Source organism: Cyanistes caeruleus, chromosome 2, assembly GCF_971803275.1.
Source record: "Cyanistes caeruleus chromosome 2, bCyaCae1.hap1.1, whole genome shotgun sequence".
NCBI lineage: Eukaryota > Metazoa > Chordata > Aves > Passeriformes > Paridae > Cyanistes > Cyanistes caeruleus.
Window position 1 is genome coordinate 65,457,580 of NC_141702.1, and position 20,247 is coordinate 65,477,826.

Below are 20,247 nucleotides of genomic sequence, written 5' to 3' on the forward strand. Positions count from 1 at the left end.
CCTACCATAATTTCATGCATTTTTGTATATTTAGATTGCTGCATCTTTAAGGGGAAGAACTAGACAAAAAGATCAGGGTGAGACAATGCACAGAAACACCAAATAATTATGAAGTGATCAGCAGTGTAACAAATTAATTTTTGAAAACTCTGTAGCAAATGCTTTTCTTGTTTTTTCAAACAGAGCACTAACTTAGTCACAGCTTCAAGTGAAAACATGTACAGCAAGTTAAGTCTTTAACTGATCACCAGACCAACACACATACAAAAAGCATAATTTAATTATCATCTTTTTGCCGTGAGTAAGCATTAACAATGAAATATTTAACTGTCAAAAGTCTTAATGAATATCTAAAAGCCTAATACAAATATCCAAACTATTAGTAAACATTTGTAATTTGAAGTGTTAACAATAAGACATTTAATAACTCTGCATTAAATCTAACAAGCCCTTTCTAGAAGAATATTAATTTACAGTCATTCTTTCTAACAACTCTTTGTACAATAAAAAAAATTAGATTTGTATTTTTCTGCTTCCCTTTCCCACCCAACCACCCACATAGTTTTGCTCTCAGACTGAGCTACTGGCCGATCAAGCCTGATGGTAAAAATCCTCTCAACCAAGGGTCCAAGATCTCAGTTTTAGCATCCAGCTCAAATGCTCTTTGGGAAAAAAAAAAATCCATGTTTTTGTACAATGTGCAAAGTGCAACTTTTATCCAGTGCCATTAGAAGTGTGTGCTGCTATGAACGTCACCAAAGAATAAATCAGTAAAAATTGAGACTTCTCAATTTCCGATTCCTCTCTTACGGACAAATGTTAGATGATGTCTACAGGAACGACAGATCAAGCGGATTTTATCCTGGTGCTTACTGGGTCAGGTATGTTCCAATTTCATTAGGTCAAACCAATGTTTTTACTCAAGTTCTTCAGTTTCCTCTGTAAAAAGGTCAGCCAAATCTGCCACTGTCAACACTGAGGCTTCTGACTGTTTCATGGAAGAGCTCGTGTGGCTGTGGGAAAAAATTGCATGCGGGTATCAAAGAAAGAATCAGTGTAAGTAATGAGCTGTGTGCACTGAAGACAGAGCACAGAGTTCAGAGGCAATACCTGCTCAGCTTTGAAGCTCAGCAGGAAAACACTTCTGTCTGGGAAAACACATACACTCATCAGCTACTGCTCCTGCACATTCTGAGTAAGATAAAAAGCCCCCACTACTGTCCCCAGCTGTGGTCAACACCTAACACCACAAAGGCAGCAGAACATGGGATAATCTGCTGTGACCTCCTAACATTTAAGGGATCTGCTTCAGCTTCCAAGCATGAGGTTTAATATTACTTTCAAAACATTAACCCTCATGGGATCATTTTACCACTGTACATTTATCCAAATTTTACGTGCAAAAGTAGTGCTACTTCACAGAGAAGGAGAGTAAATCACTCTTCAAGAGCTAAAACTGAAATCTTTCATAACTACAGCCAAAGATGTACATGTAATTTTTAGTTTCATGTTCTGTAACAGGCAAAATTTCCTTAAACTAGGGCCTCCTCCTAGATTTGTCATGTGTAATACCATCTAGTTAAAAGGTACAAACCTCTTACACTGTCTGCATAAGGAATGTAAATGCATTTTTGGTCCCGCTCCAATTCATCACTGCTTATAGATTTTGGAAGGATAAACCACAGTGAGAACTGCTTTCTGCGTCTGCACACCAGCCTGATGTATCACTTAGCATCTGGGCAATGCTTGCATACACTGTGAAACCAAGGAGTGTGACACAGCACCATCGGACGAGGTTTGCAGGATTAAAAAATAACAAAAGAAAAAATCCATGTCCTGTGTTAGAGTTTTTAACAGATGCTGTTGCTCTAGTGGCAGGCTTAGTACTATTCCATTAACTGCAATGTTATTATACCAATGGAAAGAGGGAAACTGAAAATATACATCATAATAAATAATTTACTTAGGCTTTTATGAAATAAAATACACAAAACATAACCAAAATATTTTCCAGAGAACTAAAATACCTTAAGCTGCAAGTTACTGGAACCAGGTCAAAACTTCAGAAGTCTTAAAACTGTTTTTCCAGTCAACACAGTTTGAAGAACAGTTGAAGTTTATATATAAGACATATATTCCTAACCATAATAGAAGTGTGGTGGAGAACCACCTTTCCATTTTCAGTGCAGTAATGACATTTAGAAAAATTCAACACATACCTTCTATCTACAGTTTTCAGCATAGTCTGCATTCTCTCTTCTATTGTTGCTTTTATCAGGAACCTATGAACAATCGTAGATCTGAATGTGTTTAAAAAAAAGAAAACGCCACCATAAATGAGCAGAATTTGTACTGTTACTGCCAAAGTTTATAACCATATTTCTATCTCATACTAATTCTATTAAAGGTGTTGAAAATATACCTCTGGGTTTTAAAAAATAAATGTTACAAGTGATTAGCAACTTCCATTGACATTTCAGAGTGCTTAGTGCTTCCCTGTAAACACACTTTCACTGCACTGATCACACACTAAACGAATGTAAGCTGTATTAGCTACAATCCTAATGCAGGTACTGGACAAAGTCCTGCTTTCTGTGTCCTTACTAGAAACATTCCTCCAGAGCCTAAAGAAGAAAAAGTTTTGCCCACTGGTAATAGACAATGTTCATATTTCATTGTCACAAATTATTCCAAGAGACAAGAGTTCAATATGATGGGTAATTAAACCTAATACCCAGAGTTTTAATAACATTATTTTTGATGACAGCAAAGTATTAGATTTTTTTTTTTTAAATGAAGTCAGTAACTGTAGTCAGTAAACCCTGGTAAAATAGAAAATGCAAAATGTCAATAAACATAACACAAAGTGAAAATTCCATTTATGAAATAAAATTTAAAAAAAAAAAAGCAGTAATTTAGAAAAGTGCCAGGCACCAGAAAGTGAAATGGAAGGAAGTCAGATTCCAAGATAAAAATGAAAAATCACCCCATGCTCCCCAGTATAAACATTTTTCAAGGTAAGAACCCTTGAAAATGCTTAGATGGTTTTCAGATCTTAGGCTGAAACTTTTAACATTTCACAGAAGAATGCAGGGGGAATACTTTTGGATTCACAGGCAAAGGTCTACCCCCAGAAATGAAGTAACTGAAATGGTAATAGTTGTACCAGTGGCACTAAACAGAGTATTCCCTAATGCTCAGTGTACTTGGAACACAGCTCTCTTTAAAAATTAGCCTTGCTGAAGTCTTAATTCTTAAAAAGTACAATGTATTCTTGGTGGTTTTATTGCAAGGTTTTTGCCACACCTTTTGTGCCAGCATCATATAGAATTGCAGTGTGGGCTGTTCCAAGCGATCTTTCCTATGCCCTCACAGTTAATTCAAAATCTTTACCAACACACACAAATACCCACCTGTTCATAAATGTTCTTTCACACACATGCTCCTTCATGTCCTCCTTTCTGCTTTCATTTCCAGAACACAACACCCACTATTATTCTACAGTATTTTTATTGACTGCAGCTATTTCTCTTCTTCATGTACATGGCTTTAGTATTTTTTTTTAAAGCCACAAGACATTAGGAAAAACACATACATCTCATATGTTAAGGACAAACTTTCTAAAACCTTTTCTAAGTGTTCAGCACTACCTATGTCAGAGCAACAAAACTGAAACAAACAAGAGACATGCAAACTCATATGTCTTTAAGAAGACGAGGTGAGAGCAGAACTGTGATTTAAAAACTTAAAAGTTTTACTGAGAGTGCACTGTAACTTTCTTTTTGGAAAAAAACCCCAACCAAAAAAAGCCCCAGAAGAAGGAAACAAAAAAAAAAAAATCCAACAATTTACACAGCTCCTAATCTGGAGCTGAGAATGACCAGTTAAAAAGAGCCTCTCAAGGAAACTCAGAAAGGTCATGCCTGAACTTAGCCATAAACGACAAAAACAATGAGTTGCTCGGACCTCCAAAGCTAAGACACTCCTGGACGTTTTTGCAAGCAGAACTCCAAAGTTAAAAACTAAGGCATCAATGGCATACATAGAATAGGGCAAGGTTTTTTCAGATATATTCTGGACCATATCTAAACCATTGAACCCAACTGTAACTCTTACTTTGTTTGGCCAATACGATGCACCCTGCCAATAGCCTGTAGCTCATGTGCTGGATTCAGAATGGGCTCCACGAGCAGAACGTGAGTTGCTTCGATGATGTTCAATCCATTGGAACCAGTGTGAAGAGGCAGCAGCAAAATATTGATATTGGGATCATATTTAAATGCAGACAGGTTTTCCTAAAAGGCAAGCATCACAGCAGCGTGACAAAAGTTCCTCAGTGAAGAGTATGAAGGACAGGACTATCTTTTCAGCAAATTATAGCAGCTAATACAGGCTCCAGAGTGACAATTTTGCAGGTCTGTCATCCCAGAACAGATACATAACAGCCTCAGGAAGGCATTAACTTCTTGCAACACCGATCAGTGTGTCTCATCCTCAACTTCCATGCCAATGTATCTTTCTCAAAAGTGAATGTCCTGTTTATCCCCAAATGCTTTAAACTAGGACTTTTTGAGATTGTAATTTTTAGAATGAATAAGTTAGAGATGAAAGTTTCTGCCATATAAATTTGCTGCTCTTCGTTTCATTTCATTTTATGAAGTAATGAAGTAAAAAGGATCAGATTAACTTCTATGAACTATGATTTTCCCACTGAAAAAAATTTAAGAAAAATATCCTTTATGTACCTGAAATTTACTAATTCCATTGATCTGAGAAAAAACCATGTTGTTGTCATACAAAGCTTTTGAAATTATATCCAACACATCTTGCCACTGTAAAAAAACAAAACAAAACCACACAACACAATAAAAGTAACTCAACATTACAAACAGCAATGAAAACTAAAAAATAATTAACTTCCCTAACAAAGAGTAGATTAAAAAGCTTTTCAAAATGCTATGATTTGATTTTTTTTTTTTAAAAAAAGTTTGCTAGAAACCAAATCTTTCATCAAACTAAGACAGATAATTAGAAAGATCAACTTGAATAAAAGAAATTGGTAGCCATTGCAAAACCAATTTTACAATGTATTAAAAACACCTGGACATCACTCTTAAAAATATCTAGAATTTCTACAGCTTCCATTCAAATCTAAGTGTTTGCCCTTTAAAGAAATAAGCTTTCACATCTACTGACTATGATCATTATTCTTGTTCCAGTTACAGGACTTGCCCTACAAATCCTCAAAACAATCAAGTTGTTGTACAGAGTGATTCAACATTTTGGTAGCTAAACTAGTTCCTGAAAATATTATGAACGCTTTAAACTCAAAACACACATGCAAAGACAAGACAGAAAATGGTGATTAATACCGTTGAGAAAACTAAGGACTTAGCCCCTGGATCTTTAAATTGAATTCTCTTCAGTGTTCGGACCACAGCTTCCACTTTGGTGGAGTGACTTCCCTTTGAAAAGTCAAAGAAGCACATTAGTAGAGCAGGATAGTAAAGAACTCCTTCCACATTCATTGCTCTATTAAATGAAGCTATATTAGGTCTCTTACATGAAGTTAAAAATGATCAGCCTTGAGGAAGGGGAGGTTAAGTAGCACTGAACTACTTTTACCTCTCCCTTATAATGCACTGCATTAGGATCAGCAGTGTGTAACAGCATGTGTAGCACATGGAAGAACGAAGGGCTATGCAGACACACCCTCTAGTTCTGCATGAGGCCAAGCAGACAGCCCAAGCAGTGCAGTGGCACCAAACGTGCCCAGCAGGCCTCCTGCAGTTCAACTTTGTGGCACAGTCTTTAGAGAACCTTTCGAATGCACATTAATATTTCCCTACCTTCACGCCTCTTGAAAATGGACCAAGAAAAAAAAACCTACCTGAAATGTTATTTATGCTGCTTCTGTTTCTCCTTCTGGCAACATCAAACTTACATTCAGTACCATGAAGCTTGTTAATTATATTTAAATCAGTAAGAAAATTGTAAATATAATTAATTTTTGAATGATGGTGAGCTGGAATGAAAACCTCTTTCTGTTCTGCATTCAGAAGTATTCCAGTGCTTAATGAATCCAATACTTTATTCTACTTCTTGTCCATTTTGATTTATGTACTTTTCCTTTTCCCCTTGGTCAGCAAGAGGATACAATGAGATGGTATTCTTTTTCCATTTCCTTCAGTATGTACTTTGTATTACAGCAATTTTACCTAATGTATTTTTTAAAGAAGCCTTTACTTTCTTTCTAGTTCCTACACACATAGTAATTTCAAGCTGTGCTAGATTCAGCAGGACAAATACTATTTTATTTCTGTCTGCACCTGTCTTTTGAACATTGAATTAACTATGTTGGCTCACTACAATGACAGATCAAATTTACTGAAGTCATGCTGCTTGCAGAATTGGCTGGGAAGGATGTCAACAGTCTCAGCACAATCTGGGAAACAATGCTGGGCTGCTTGACCACTCACAATTAGGCAGCTAACATGTAAAAGACTTTGTGCAGACTGTTTTACCACAGACTGCAGTAAGCAGTGCCATTTTATTACCCACGGTCCTCCGCAGTGATTCCAACTCTGCAATGTCACAGACAGAAATCAACCAGCTTTCTTCCACGTCATTTCTGTTGCACCTGGACATCGACTGCCCATCTGACTGTTTGCAAAGTCAGATGGACAATTAGAAATGCTTATGTTGGCAGGTGTTTTGATCTGAAAGGATGACACATTTGCAGCCCTATGGCTGCTGCCTGCCAATCATAAGCACCTACAGTTAGGAGATCCAAGACTAGCTTTTTAGGACATCCTACATAATTCCAGGGTCATTTATGTGCTTTTCCAATACCTTTAATCTCCGATTCAGTGATGACAATCCTGGATAATCTGTTCTAATTGTCTTTTCCTCAGAAACTGTTTTTAGACCTTATCATAGGTTTTATTTTTCCCGGCTATGACAGATAGCAGCTTTAGCCACTGTTGTTGATTCTTCCACCCTTCAGGTTCCTGTGACTCAGGTGTTACAAAGGTGATTTCATACAAGATCAGTAAGGGGAACTATGGTGCAGAAAAGAACAGCACAATGCTCTCAATGGTCAGTCTTTTTGCACTATTTTTTAAACAAGATAACTGTGTGAAGTTCTTAATCCCTTTGTCTACATCATGTTAAACTATATTAGACTTATTGAATTCACAAGTGACTAAAACTTTTTGGCCCACAGCACATAAAAATATTTCAATTTTGCTCTCTGTGGAGAAATGAAACTAACAATAACCTTTTTTTTCAGTCTGTCTCATTACCCCTACACTGTGAGTCTATCATTTTTTTGAAAATTCAGATGACTATTTATAAAGAAATTGGCTTGTTCAAATGAATTATGGAACAGTTGACATTAGAAACAAAACTATCCTCTAACAAACAATTTCTGTCTCAGATGACAGGCTGGCAACACCCACTGTAATACTGACCAGACACAGGAAGCTTTTACAAAACCAAAACATGCAGGGATGCCAGTAATGTCTCTCTCAGTATAAAATGCTTCCATTTACAGTAGTCCTTTTGCATCTAAGGCATACCTTAAGATGGTTAGTGTTGGTACAATAAAGAGTAAGATAGAAAGAGAGGTAGTGAATACTTTTAGAGACTGGAGGGATTGGGAAAGATCAGATTAAAATATAAACACTGAATAAATCACACAATATTCATACCTATCCTGAAAAATACTGATGATAACCTCAGTATTCTACAGAAACCATAGTAAGTTTGTTAGTCTTTGTTAACTGTCCTTTAAAGGAATATGAGGTAGAAGTTTTTATTCTTAACAGTGTTGGTTGTTTAGATAGTAAATACAGTGAAGTTACAGTGTAAATTTTTAATTTTTCATGAACAAAGAATGAGATTTGCTCAAGCAAATTCACACAGAATTCATACTTTTGATTTATTTTTGTTTTGTTCAAAGTTTTTGATGCAGAAATACTTCAAGAAAACACTACAACTCTTTATATAGGAAGCAGATGACATGTTCTCTCATGGTCTTATATATGAAATGTGGTTATTCTAGTAATTTTTTAATGTAATTAATGAAACATTTGAAATTTTGTTAGAAACAGGGTGACATCTCTAAACTGTATATGGAATTAATATATAAAAAGCCCTGCATTAAATGATGTTCTAAGAAGTAGCACTTGAAAAATACAGCCTATTTACTCCCCCTGGTGCCACATACTGTCAACTACTTTAATAATTCGAGTTAGGAATCATCTATTCATTAAATGGAATTCTATTTGTCCAGGGAGATTAAGGTAACTAGTGTGAGTGTGGCAGCATTGTCGTCAATACAGGGCAGCGACCCTAGAAATTGTGCAAGGCTCAAGGAGACTTGTACAGGTATCATGTAAGTCTGTCAGCACAACTAGTTATTATTTTTAACTATACTAATCAGATTAAAATTCTGACAATGTATGTCCAGCTATATTATGAAAGACAGCAGTATCATCTAAACCAAAGTATTATCAATTAATGTATTTTACCTTTGCATTTTAGCCCAGAATCCTCTACTTTTTCCAAAACTGCAGTAAACACAGGTTTTTGTTTCTACAATGTTCTACAAGACATTCATGCAGAGCAAACATGTACCTATGTAGTACTATGCACTACATATATGTCAGTATTACATATATGTCAGAGTATAAAGACTCATGGAGATGCTGTTTCTTCAACCCATTGAAAACCCTCCATTAGTGAAAAAAGCAGATACAACAATCAGGACTGAATTCCTACACATTTGTGTCCAGAGGTTTTGTCATCAGGATAAACTATTAATAAAACTATATAGCACACTTGTCTGCCTAAATGCAGCATGTTACAAAACAACAAATATGCACTACTGAAAGTCTGGGCCACAGAGCTCCTGCAAACAGCTCACCTTCACAGGAATATCATCCTCCTGATTTGCAGCTTCTGCAGTGAAGACATAAGATATTTCTTTATGAGATGTTGTCTGCCTGCAAATGGCACATTTAATTGAGCTCCGGCGGGTGCCAACGCTGTACTGCTGGATGATGATTGCTATGCACTCATTACAAAAACAGTGTCCACACGTCAGCACCGCCCACTAGACAGGAAACAAAAAAACCCAAACACAACACAGTTTCAGTTTTGGACTAGTGCAAAAGAAAAATAGTGTACTAATCTATGATAAATTACATTTTCATAGAGAAATTATGTTCTTTTCATGATAGTCATCAAATTAAAGAAGAATTTTGCAATTGTTGCACTCCAGCTGCTAAAAATCCTGAATTTCCAAGTTTTCCAGCACAGAGACATTCAAGATTTAAAGGAAGTCTCTGCATTTACTGTTCATTGTTTACATTGTCTTGGTTTTGAACTTCAGGAAAGACATTACAATCTTTCATTTCTATGAAAGATGATTCTTAATGCCTTATATGTAAACATTGGTTAAGCATTTACATCATTTTTTTAAAACAAAAAATGTTCTTATTTGTCTTCTATAAAATTCTTTATCCGTGCATTCATACTAGGTTGGTCTTATCTAATAAGTGATAGAAAAAATGCTTTAATTTTTCCCTACTGGTAAGTCCTAGACAGTATCTTTGGACTTAAGAAGAGAGATTTTGTACAAAGTGTCTTGATCTCTTTTTGACAGAATGTATATGAAACAGAAGATTGCATAGCAGATGATCTGCCCTTGTGAGCCTAGAGCATCTACATGTCAGCCAAAATCTTCCATAATAGAGAAGCAATTTGTAGACCAGTAGTTTTGAAAATCAAAATAATATCTTTTGCTGTACTAGTCTGTTCTTTAGGCCATTCCACGAGGAAAATCTAGAAGTTTTCATGGGACCAAGTAGCAAAGGAATCGACTAAACCACTGATTATCAAGCAGAAGGTCTTTTAGGCTGTGTAAGGCTTTCTCAATTGTGCAGAAACAGGATGTACAGTATTTTAAAGTTCTTTGCAATATGAAAGTTGCTATCACCTAAAGCAGCAGCAGTCTTGCTGTTAGGAAAAGATAAAGAAAGCTAAGAGATTATTTTCCTTTTCAGTGAGCTCCTCCAGCTCTGAGATAAAGAACAATGGCAGTTAACAGGACTAACAGCTGTTCTCTGTAAAAACCTGTATTACCCTTGGAAGAAGAGCACTGAGGGGATTTTGCAAACATGGCAGGAGAGCAGTTCATGCTTACATGTCTGTAATGCAAAGAGAAGCCAAACCTCCTTCAAACAGCTACTCTAAAAGAAAGAGACAATTTAGTTTGACCATATAGGAGTCCTTTCATGTTTTTCCCTAAAGTATGGTAAGTCAAGTTTAAACTATGGCTTTGTACTCTATGATATAGATGGAGTCTCACTTGAATTTCAGCTCCTGCAGTTCATCCAGAAAGTGGTGGGGAAAGAAATCTACATTGCCAAAATTTATTCTACTGGATTTTGCTACTGTTTGCATAATATCCTTATATCCTTTCCATTATATAAAGTAATACCATTTTCTTTAGAAGAAAAAAATACTATCAATAAGAACAATTACAGTAAAATATAATAGTATACAAGAGAACTTTACATTCTTTCTGTTTGCTTATAAATCGGAAATAAATCTTTCTGCCAAAAGTATAGCTTCAGAGTTATAAAACAATCATGAACACACATTTTTGGAACACTTAAGCACCGATGTCAAAAGGTAAAAGAAGTAGAGGTGCTTGCATCTGAGAAAGATGTTATTTCAGGGGAGAGGCTGGTTGGTACATTACAGAAAACAGCTCGTTTTCCCTGTTTCATGACAACATTCATTTATAAATAGATCTTGACAATTTGACACACAAGTGGCTCAGTTCAAGCTAAAGATGCTCTAAAACTAAAACCTGCTCAATAAGTATCTTACCTGTCTTCCCAGCTGACGTGCACAGATTGGACACGGTTCTGGGTTAACTCCTCCGGTAGTTTTATCCTGAGACTATATAAATTAGAAAAAAAAAGTATAAGCTTTGTATTTTGTTATTCTATATTTAAAACAAGCTCCTAGAAAAAAATGAATAATGAAGCCCTTAAAAGAAACCAAATCAAACCAAAACAGTATGTGAGAAAATTAAAAACATATTAATGTACTCAAGTCCATCTTGAGGAGTTAAAAAATATGGAACTTATGGTAAGCAATAGGAATGCTTTTCATTCTGCAGTCCCTCAGATGCCATCTGCAGCTCTATGACAGCTCTGAAAAATCCTGGTAAAATACAAGCTTCAACAAGAAACTCCACATATTTTCTATCAGCTTCACATTGTTGCAAAACCACTTAAATTTTGCTTAACTATGCTTACTTTAACATAAATGCACTTGCTCAAATGCTATGATTAAAATAACATATAATGTTATTATAAATGTAAAATAAAATATAATGTAAAAATGTAAAAAACCAAATTATAAATGCAAAATAACATGAAGGTTGTCTGGTTTAGTTTGTTTTTGTTTTTGTTTTTTTTTTAACACTTAAACTCCAGATGTGATTACCCTTTTGTTTCAGGTAAGCTCTTTGTAAAATACCAGAGGTATGTAGAGACACACATAATTTTATAAGGCTTCTACTAAACATGGCCCAGATAGTTTTAATGAAAACTTTTAGCATCTAAAACCAGTTCATAGTTTAATAAGCATGTAATTAAGCAAGTAACTAAAATATATAATGCAATAAATAATTTTATGAGCACACAGTAACACAAAGAACAGCACACCGAATTTCAAAATGTAATGAATCTTCACAGAAAATACAATTTCTTTAAGATGGAAGTTTTAAATAAAAGCAATGGTAGATTTCTTCCCTTCCACAAGCAGAGTACATCGCTTAGGTAAAGACCAAGGAATCATTAATCTTACTTTCTCCAGATTAGTGAGGTACAGAAGTTGTCCTAATTTCTTTTGAAGCTGTGATTTGGCAACTGCCTTGTCATTCAGAAGTTTCACTCGGTTTTGCTCTACCTACAAAAACAACATTAAATATGTGTTAGAAAAGGGAGAAAAAAACTTGTTTTACAATAACGCTTAAATGATTTTTTTTTGTGAAATTCAGGTGAGTAATTTACTGGTGACAGAAAACCAGCTCATGCTGGAAATTTAAGATGTGTTCTCCCCAAGCAGACTTGATTATCTATTCCTTTCATGTATCCAGTATGAACACTGTGAATGGGCTGAGATGCAGAAGGTACACAAAATTGCTTTTTATTGTTTTATTTACATTATTGGTTCTTTACAGAAACAAAATTAAGTTAAAATGACCCGCATTTTTAGAAGTTTATTTTGAACTTCATTCAATTTATTATCTATTTTCTTACGACTGTGTATATATATACTAGAACCAACTGCTGGTTCCAAAAACAATGTGTAAGAGACAATTATTTTCTTTATATTTCTCAGAAATTTCCACTTTTTATTTAACCAATATAAAGACAGAAACATCAAGCTGACTTTTTTTATATTAATTACAGCTGATAGTGGAGAAGGGTGATACTGTAGAAGAGGGAGGCACTTGAAGGATGAAGGTCAAAGTAATGGGCATTTCTTTTATGGCTGCATATATATACATGCATCAATCTTACAACTTTATTAGGCATTTGTTAAGCAAAGTGCTCCTTTTTAAAAACTGTTTTAATACAGAAAAAAAATTTATTTCCTTATAAAAAGAAGCACTTTTATTTTACTCAATCTCACAGAGAAAAGCACAAAATGTGTCTATAAAAAACATACTTCTATTGGTGCAAAAAAAAATGAAGGGGTTAAATCAACCCAGCATTTTCTCTGTCATCATAAACAGAGTCAGGGGTAGCTCAGAAATTTCAAAATACTGAAAAAAATATTTTTCTTTGAGGTGCTCACTTCTGTTTTATACAGGTATTTGTGGAAAGTATCAATATGGATAAGGAATCAGGTCAACTTAATTTTCCACCAGGTTGGAAAACGGCAACCATAGGGAAAGTTGCTGCTGCTGAAAGGACAGCAGTATTTTAGAAACATGCCACTCTGTCAGAAGGCTAACAAAAATATATCAAAATAACAATTACAAGCTCAAAATGGTCCATGTACTTAATGTAGAAATAGGTAAGAATCCTATACTCCACCAAGACTGTCTGAAATGAAAACAGAGTCACACTACAGACATTATACACAGATCCAGATTTTATCTTTGCAGGAGGTGGGTTCCTTCAAAAAGAAACCATTCTTTCCTGCCCAGTACTCTACCTCATGTGGTTCTATAATGTGGAGCACTGGTGGATTTGGTTTTGGCTCATCAGGGTGACGCACTCGCAGTCGTTCTGTCGCCATTGCCAGCTCATCAATAGCAGACACGTGATCCCTAAGGACCATCCAATACTCATGAAGTAACTGTAAGAAAACCCCACACACATGAACAGCTGAACTGAATTAACACTTACATGACTCTGTGAGAATCTTTTTGGAGGAGGAGATAATATTTCTTTACAGCATTCAGTCACAACAACAACTAATTATAAAGGAAAACAAGCGGTATAGACATAATTTTGCCAGCTCTCTTTTCTGGACTCTGTATAAGCAACCATAAATAGCTGTCTCTCATTTCTTCTACAACTACTAGTATTACAGTAATTAATGCAACTAAAAATTCAGAAGCAAAAAGCCTTGCAAAGAAAAAAAAAAAAACCCTGCTGAATCAAAAAGAGTTATTTCACAGGATATTATCTCCGTAATTCAGTGTATATTAGAGTAGTACAGTCCACTGAATCAGTATTTCCAAATCATATTTCAAGACAGAATCATAACACTGTCTTCATTCTCACTGGCATATTAGCCCCATCTTTAGCTTCCTAACCAAAAGGCACATGGAAAAACTGTGCTCCTTCTTCACAAGACTGAAGGTAAACTGAATTACAGAATGGACAAGTGTTGGATTTCCTGAGTCTTGCTACATTCTGATTTAAGTAAACAAATGAACACAATTAAATTTTCATACTGCCTTAATAGATGCAGCTACATTTCTTAGCAATTTGATTAGTAGCCAGTATGGCTTTTAGAAACTCTTAAATCATATATAAATCATTTAAAATCAAATCCTTTAATAAGCACTATGGAAAAGGTTGGTGTAGGCAAAGCCTAATTTCAGGAATATGACTTAGATGTGCTAATATTCAGCTGCAATTTGTTTATAACAAATTAAATGGAGCACACAGCTGTTTGATCACCATGTAATTTACTGTACCTTATATTCCTTTTTCCATGCTTCAAAGAGTTCCAGGAATACACTCCCTTCTTCAGTTAGCCTAGCATCCATTCGGTGAGCTTTGGCAAAGGAGAGAAGAGCTTTCAAGGCACGCTCAGTTTCACTGGTTGCCCAGAGCCCTCTGCTTGTGGTGGGCAAGCGGTCATCGACAAGCCCTTCTTGGTCTTCTATCATCTCCTCAAATATTGCCATTTGGCCTTTAACACTTCAAAACAAACCAAACACAGCACTTAGCACTGATTTTGTACTTCCACATCCATCTGTACTTACTCATCATCTATTTCAGCCTTCTTATATATGATCAAAGAACAATGCAAACCAAGCAAATATGAAAAGCTGTTTTATTACCTAATCAAAAGCTTGCTTTGAACACAGTGACCTTGGTACCAATCCTCAGGCCATTTTGTCAGCTCAAAATCATCAATAGCTTTTGTAAAGGCTTACACATCTAAATCATCTTTCAGTTGTTATTAATGTCACGTTCATTAAAAAAAATTAAATTCAGACTTTTTATATAAGCAAGAATTACAGTTAAACTCTGATGCAAAATTTGCTGTGTATTGCACTGTGAAAGAACAGCACAGCTTCCCATTTCTCTCCTTGACAAATAATGCTAATTTAGAAATACATCAATTCTTTCTGATTCAAGCAGTCATGAAGCAACAGAACTCCCACTGGTAAAGACTTCTCAAAATGTTTTCTCAGTAACCTCAAGACTTTTCAATCCAATTTTGACACTGTGAGGGATATGAGAGAAGTCCAAGAGAAAGCATGCAGAGAGCTGTAATCTATGTCTCTCAGTACTGCCTGCTAGTCATTCTTCTCTGACACCCCGTGCTGGTGTCACCCTTCTATCAGCTTCATCATGTGTGAGATGTCTTCTCTCTTCATCACATTGAATGAGGGTGGTATTATACCACTTGCAGCTGGACTGCAAATAAATATTGGCACAAATAGGAGTATGTGTTAAATTAGCACCCTTCTAGTTATACACATGCTTTCTGAACATGCCACCACTTCATTTCAAATGCATGGTCATATCATAGTGGCTTGAGAGAAAGTGGCCATGTATTTATTCCTTGGACACCATTTCTTCAGATGAAAAATACATAGAAAATTAAACCAAATATAACTGCTATCAAAGCCATTAGCAAGAAGTCACTATCATTTCATCATAAACTTGTTTCAGAAAACATAAACCAATCCAACTTTCACTTTTTCTAACAGTGAGAAATTCATAAAGCTATGAACTTACCTATGCATAAAGAGCTTTGACTCATATTCTGTGAATAATTCGTCAGCCTTACAAAAGACACAGCTGCAATACAGAAAATTGGAAATAGATGCACTCAGAATTTAATCAGAAACCAAATTATCATAAGACCTTATTCCAGCATATGAAACAACACAAAACTCTTAAAAAAGAACAAAGTAACAGCCATATGTACATTAATATAGCTGACACTAGAAGATTTTATAAAAATAAAACCAAGAGCATGATTCTAACAAATGGATCTGTGATATCTGTGTGCATATAACTCCTGAGTATATAATAAAGACTTTAGTATGTTATTTCAAATAAAGGAAAATTTGGTTTCACACATCTAAGGTTTATTTTCTGCTTTCAACACCTACTTGTTAAGTGGCAGTCTAACAGGTCGCAAATGGCAGATAGTGGCAGCCTCTATAACCTGCTTAGAAGGAGGCCCTTCTAAGTTTTTCACTGCTTCTCTTACAATCTTCTGGAACTTCTTCACTTCATCCAGCTGGGTTGTGAGTAGGTATTGAAGGCCTCTGCAGTCACGGAATCTGATTTAAAGAAAAAGGGAAATTACTGTGCACCAAGACATCAAATCCAAACTTGATTCAGTATTTTAAAGTAGAAGAGAAGTAGCTTGTGGATGCTAGCTTTGGAGCAGGCTGCAGGCCCCATGGCCTCTCAGTCCTGCCTGAGAGCTAGCCTGGGAAATTCATAGGAGGATTTCAAAACAATCCTCAGAGACAGAAAACAACTGCCAGGTGCTGTTTGTCTGTCCTCTTGTTTTCCTTGCAGGAGAAAGTCAGGGGGGTGGTGAGCCCCACTGACCAATGATGGTGATGTAGCACTTTACTAACCAATAAGAGTTTCCTTTCTGTACTTTCCACGTATCTGTCTATAAAACAGGCCTGGAGCAATAAACTAGAAGATTCTCCTGTTCTGACTCCCTTGAGAGTCCGTGTCGTTCTTTCCGCCGTTCCCAATTAGAACGACAGTAGCTAATGTAGGATAACGTACAAAGTTAGTATCACAAGGAAGTGCTTATTCCTGCTATGTGCAGAGCTGTCAGAAATCACTCCAGTGTATCCCAGGGGCTGATGCCTGGTATTTTTAAAACAGAAAGACTATTTTCAAGACATGAGAGTGTGGCCAAATACTAGTAGTGAACACCAACCTGCAATATTCTGGTCCACAATGCAGATCTACTAAAGGTAACCCACGGCACATACTTAAAGTCTTTCTTGTGTCTGCTGGCCAAGAAAATGATTTTCAAGGAACCTGTGCAATTCACAGCAGACATATGCACCCATCACAAAAATACACTTCATTCAGGAAGTCAGGTTTCAAAGTTAAATTAATTAAATGGACATAACATTAAACTAGTTTCCTAAAACCTAGGTGTCTCTTGTGATAGGAGGAGTGTTGAGGTAACAAACACAAACATGAACAGAAGTTAAGCACTTCCCACATTGTGTTATTCCTGAGAGCAGAAGTCTCGCTGAAAGAAAGCGCATCATTCCTACAAGGTCTGACATTGATGTACAAGACTGTGGTTCCACACCCTATGGAAAGTTTGATCCAAAAAAACCATTTTGGACAGTGCAGAAAGCAAAATACAGGTTTAACACTATTAAAGCTTGGCATTCAATATGACCTACTTCAGTAACGTGCATTTTAAAATAATGTACACAAAGTTTGCCTGACCAGGTAGTCTGAAAATAAATGTAAATTGCAACCACAAGTCTGGTGTTAATATCACCTGCTGCCAAGTAACACCAGCTTTATAAAAATCTCCCTCACTATACTATGGATTAATCATATCCAGTACTCAACTAAGAGTACTTGTTGCTTCCACCACTGACCAGTAACACTTGATAAGACACTGTTTTCTAAGTTTTATCTCATATGCTAAAATGAATTAAAAAGGAAGTAAGTTTTATCCATATGTTATAAAAGAAAGTTTAGTCACAGATAGTTTTTCTGAATCTATACAATCTATAAGCAGCAATTTAAGATGATATTTTCTAAATACCTAATTTCAATTGAGGAAAAAAAAACAAAACAGTTTGACACAAACAAATACAGATGGATGCATAGGCATAAAAGTTTTGCATGAACATGACAACAGTCCTTTACTCATATTTATTTTGACCAGAATGTGATGCTATAATTCTCAAATAGCCATGAAACGTTTATATCCAGACTCACAGACTGGTTGAGGTTAAAAGGGGCCATGGGGTGCTGTCTTGCTCAAATGCTCTCTTCAGGCAGGGTCACCTAGAGCTGGTTGCCCAGGACCATGCCTAGACAACTTCTGAGTATCTCAAGGATGGAGACCCCACAACCATTCTGGGCTACTTGTTCCAGTGCTCAGTCACCCTCACAGTAAAAAAGTGTTCCTTGATGTTCAGAAGGAACATCTTGTGTTTCACTTTGTGCCCATTGCCTCTTGTGCTGAAGAAAAAAAAAAGGTTAAGTTTTTGTATCTTTATTTAGGTTAAGTACTGAAAATAAAACATACATTTACTTCTATTAAGAAGAAATTTCAACCTTTTTGAATCACGATGGCAGAGCAGTCAGAGTGGAGGATACATCTTTACATATGGAATTAAATTATGTGTGTATATTAAGTACTTAAATTTATAGATACATGTTTTATAAACTTGTACACAGATGTATATACATTTATATACATATATTTACATATACCATAAATATAATAAAAAATTATTTGACTAAAACATGATTCAGAAAGTCTGTCTTTAAGAGAATAAATTCATGTGTCTGAGAAAATGGCCTGAAGTTAAACTGTCAAAGCACTGTCCTTCCTATGTCTCCCTTTTCTGTGATGAACTTACAGACCTTCATCCAGAATGTACAAGAGAAGGTCAGGAGAAAAGGGTCTATTCAATCCTGAAATTTAGGGGAGACCTTATTGCTTTCTGTATTTATATAACTGGAAGGTACAGAGAAGACCAAGTCAAACTTTTGTCAAAGGCACTGGACAAAGGAACAAGAGACAATGTACACAAGATGAAATACAGGAAATATATACTAAGTAAAAGAATTTTATTTTATTTTTTTCCACCAAGTGGGCCAAATACTGGAACAGGCTTCACATATAGATTACTGAATCTCCCTCCTTAGAGATCCTTAACAGGTCAAATCCCTGTGCAACTTCACTGGATTGAACAAGCGTGGGTCTGGATCTTAAGATCGGGGTTGATTTAAGTGGTCTCTGAACGTTCCTTCTGAATTCATTACTGTGTAATTGAACCCAAGAACAAGTGGTGTACTGCTGTCTTGAACATGAAACCAACCTCAAATTCTTTGCTCAGAAAAACAGTGATACTTCTTTATCCTATACTTTCCATTTAAGTAAGCCCATTTATTTTATAGGTAATTCAATTTTAATGAACTAAACTTTGAATTTTTTTTACTCAGCAGCTTCATGAGTATAGAGGACTGTAAAACCACAGTAGATAATAGAGAAAAACATTTCAAAGAATGCTTATCTAAGAGAAAACACTAATTTTCCTGCTTTTCTTTCCAAGTCTTCTATCTAGTTGCACTTTTTCAGAGGCTGGTTTTGAAACATAATTGCAGTCCAGATACTCTGAAGCAAAAACATCTGCTATCTAATTGCAACTGCTAGCACAAACTAGGAAGAAGACCTGAATAGGTTTAATGAATAGGTGTGTACAAGTTACTTCAGTTACTCTCTTACTTCTCTGCCATGGAGAGTTTACTGGTCTGCTGTTTGTAGTTGCAGGTTATTTCGTTTTGCACACGCTGAACAAGCTCCTCATCGATGGCATACTGTATTGCTGTCTGGATGACATCCAACCACCAAGGAGAACCTGAATGTATCTGTATGACAAACAATAGATTTATCCTTGAACATTCAACAGAAAACCAATCTACTCACTGCAGCAGAGGCATACACTGCTCTTTAGGCCATGGTCAAACACAGACTGGCTAATTCCATGAAAAGTGGAGGATGAGAGTGTGATTAAAAAATATCCCATCTTGTGTTGATGTGTAAATACATGATTAATAAACTGTTTACATTCTCCACACCTTTATATTCCTTCAGTAGAGTCAGATTCACCAAGGCCATCTACACAAAACAGCCACACAGAGATACTGTGATCTCAAAGTTTCTTCCTTCTCACTCTCTCAAAAGGAGATGAAAAGATCATTTAATCAGAGAAAGCAATGTTCCCTGTGAAATTAACAGAGCAACACTGAAGTGACCTTGTATTTTTAACAGGTGAAAGAAAATAAACAGCTAGAGTTCTGGATAAACAGATGAAAATCCTATTCTTTACAAATGCCCAAAGTCAGAGACAAAACATTTAAGAGGTACCTGCCTTTCTTTGAAGTTCCCGAATGGTCTGAAGAACTGGTTGTAAGGCCTGATGGGCTTCTGCAACTTCTGCGTTGGATTTACTCATATAATGCTGTCGAAGTTGTTCTGCCTGTGTGGAAACAGGAGCTTAGACTATGCACAAATCATATCTGTGAGGAATACTGCAGCTACCACAGTGTTTTTAAATGGCTACCTATCTACGTGCTACCCACCTTCATTTGTAAGCAATATTTAGCAATTTTTTTTCCCTCTAGAATCCAGCATTTACTAGTAAGCCAATAAAAGCATTTGAGAAGACAAATTACTATAAAGATGTTAACAGTACAACTTGGCTTTTGGGTAAGCCCAAACAAC

At 35.9% G+C, this 20,247-nt stretch overlaps 1 protein-coding gene across 1 annotated transcript in view; it reads right to left on the reverse strand.

Annotated features, from left to right (window-relative positions):
• Positions 1-262: 262 nt before the first annotated feature.
• The window catches only part of SHPRH (SNF2 histone linker PHD RING helicase), a 50,055-nt gene continuing 30,070 nt past the window's right edge, over positions 263-20,247 (reverse strand). The window contains exons 17-30 of the mRNA XM_086877562.1: positions 19,895-20,002; positions 19,249-19,391; positions 15,899-16,072; positions 15,519-15,581; positions 14,243-14,468; positions 13,249-13,392; positions 11,890-11,991; positions 10,903-10,974; positions 8,930-9,118; positions 5,373-5,465; positions 4,746-4,832; positions 4,117-4,295; positions 2,220-2,300; positions 263-1,013 (exon numbers count right to left, since the gene is read on the reverse strand). Of these exons, the coding sequence (XP_086733688.1) occupies positions 917-1,013; positions 2,220-2,300; positions 4,117-4,295; positions 4,746-4,832; positions 5,373-5,465; positions 8,930-9,118; positions 10,903-10,974; positions 11,890-11,991; positions 13,249-13,392; positions 14,243-14,468; positions 15,519-15,581; positions 15,899-16,072; positions 19,249-19,391; positions 19,895-20,002 (1,758 nt within the window). The 3' untranslated portion in view covers positions 263-916. The remainder of the gene's footprint in view (positions 1,014-2,219; positions 2,301-4,116; positions 4,296-4,745; positions 4,833-5,372; positions 5,466-8,929; positions 9,119-10,902; positions 10,975-11,889; positions 11,992-13,248; positions 13,393-14,242; positions 14,469-15,518; positions 15,582-15,898; positions 16,073-19,248; positions 19,392-19,894; positions 20,003-20,247) is intronic.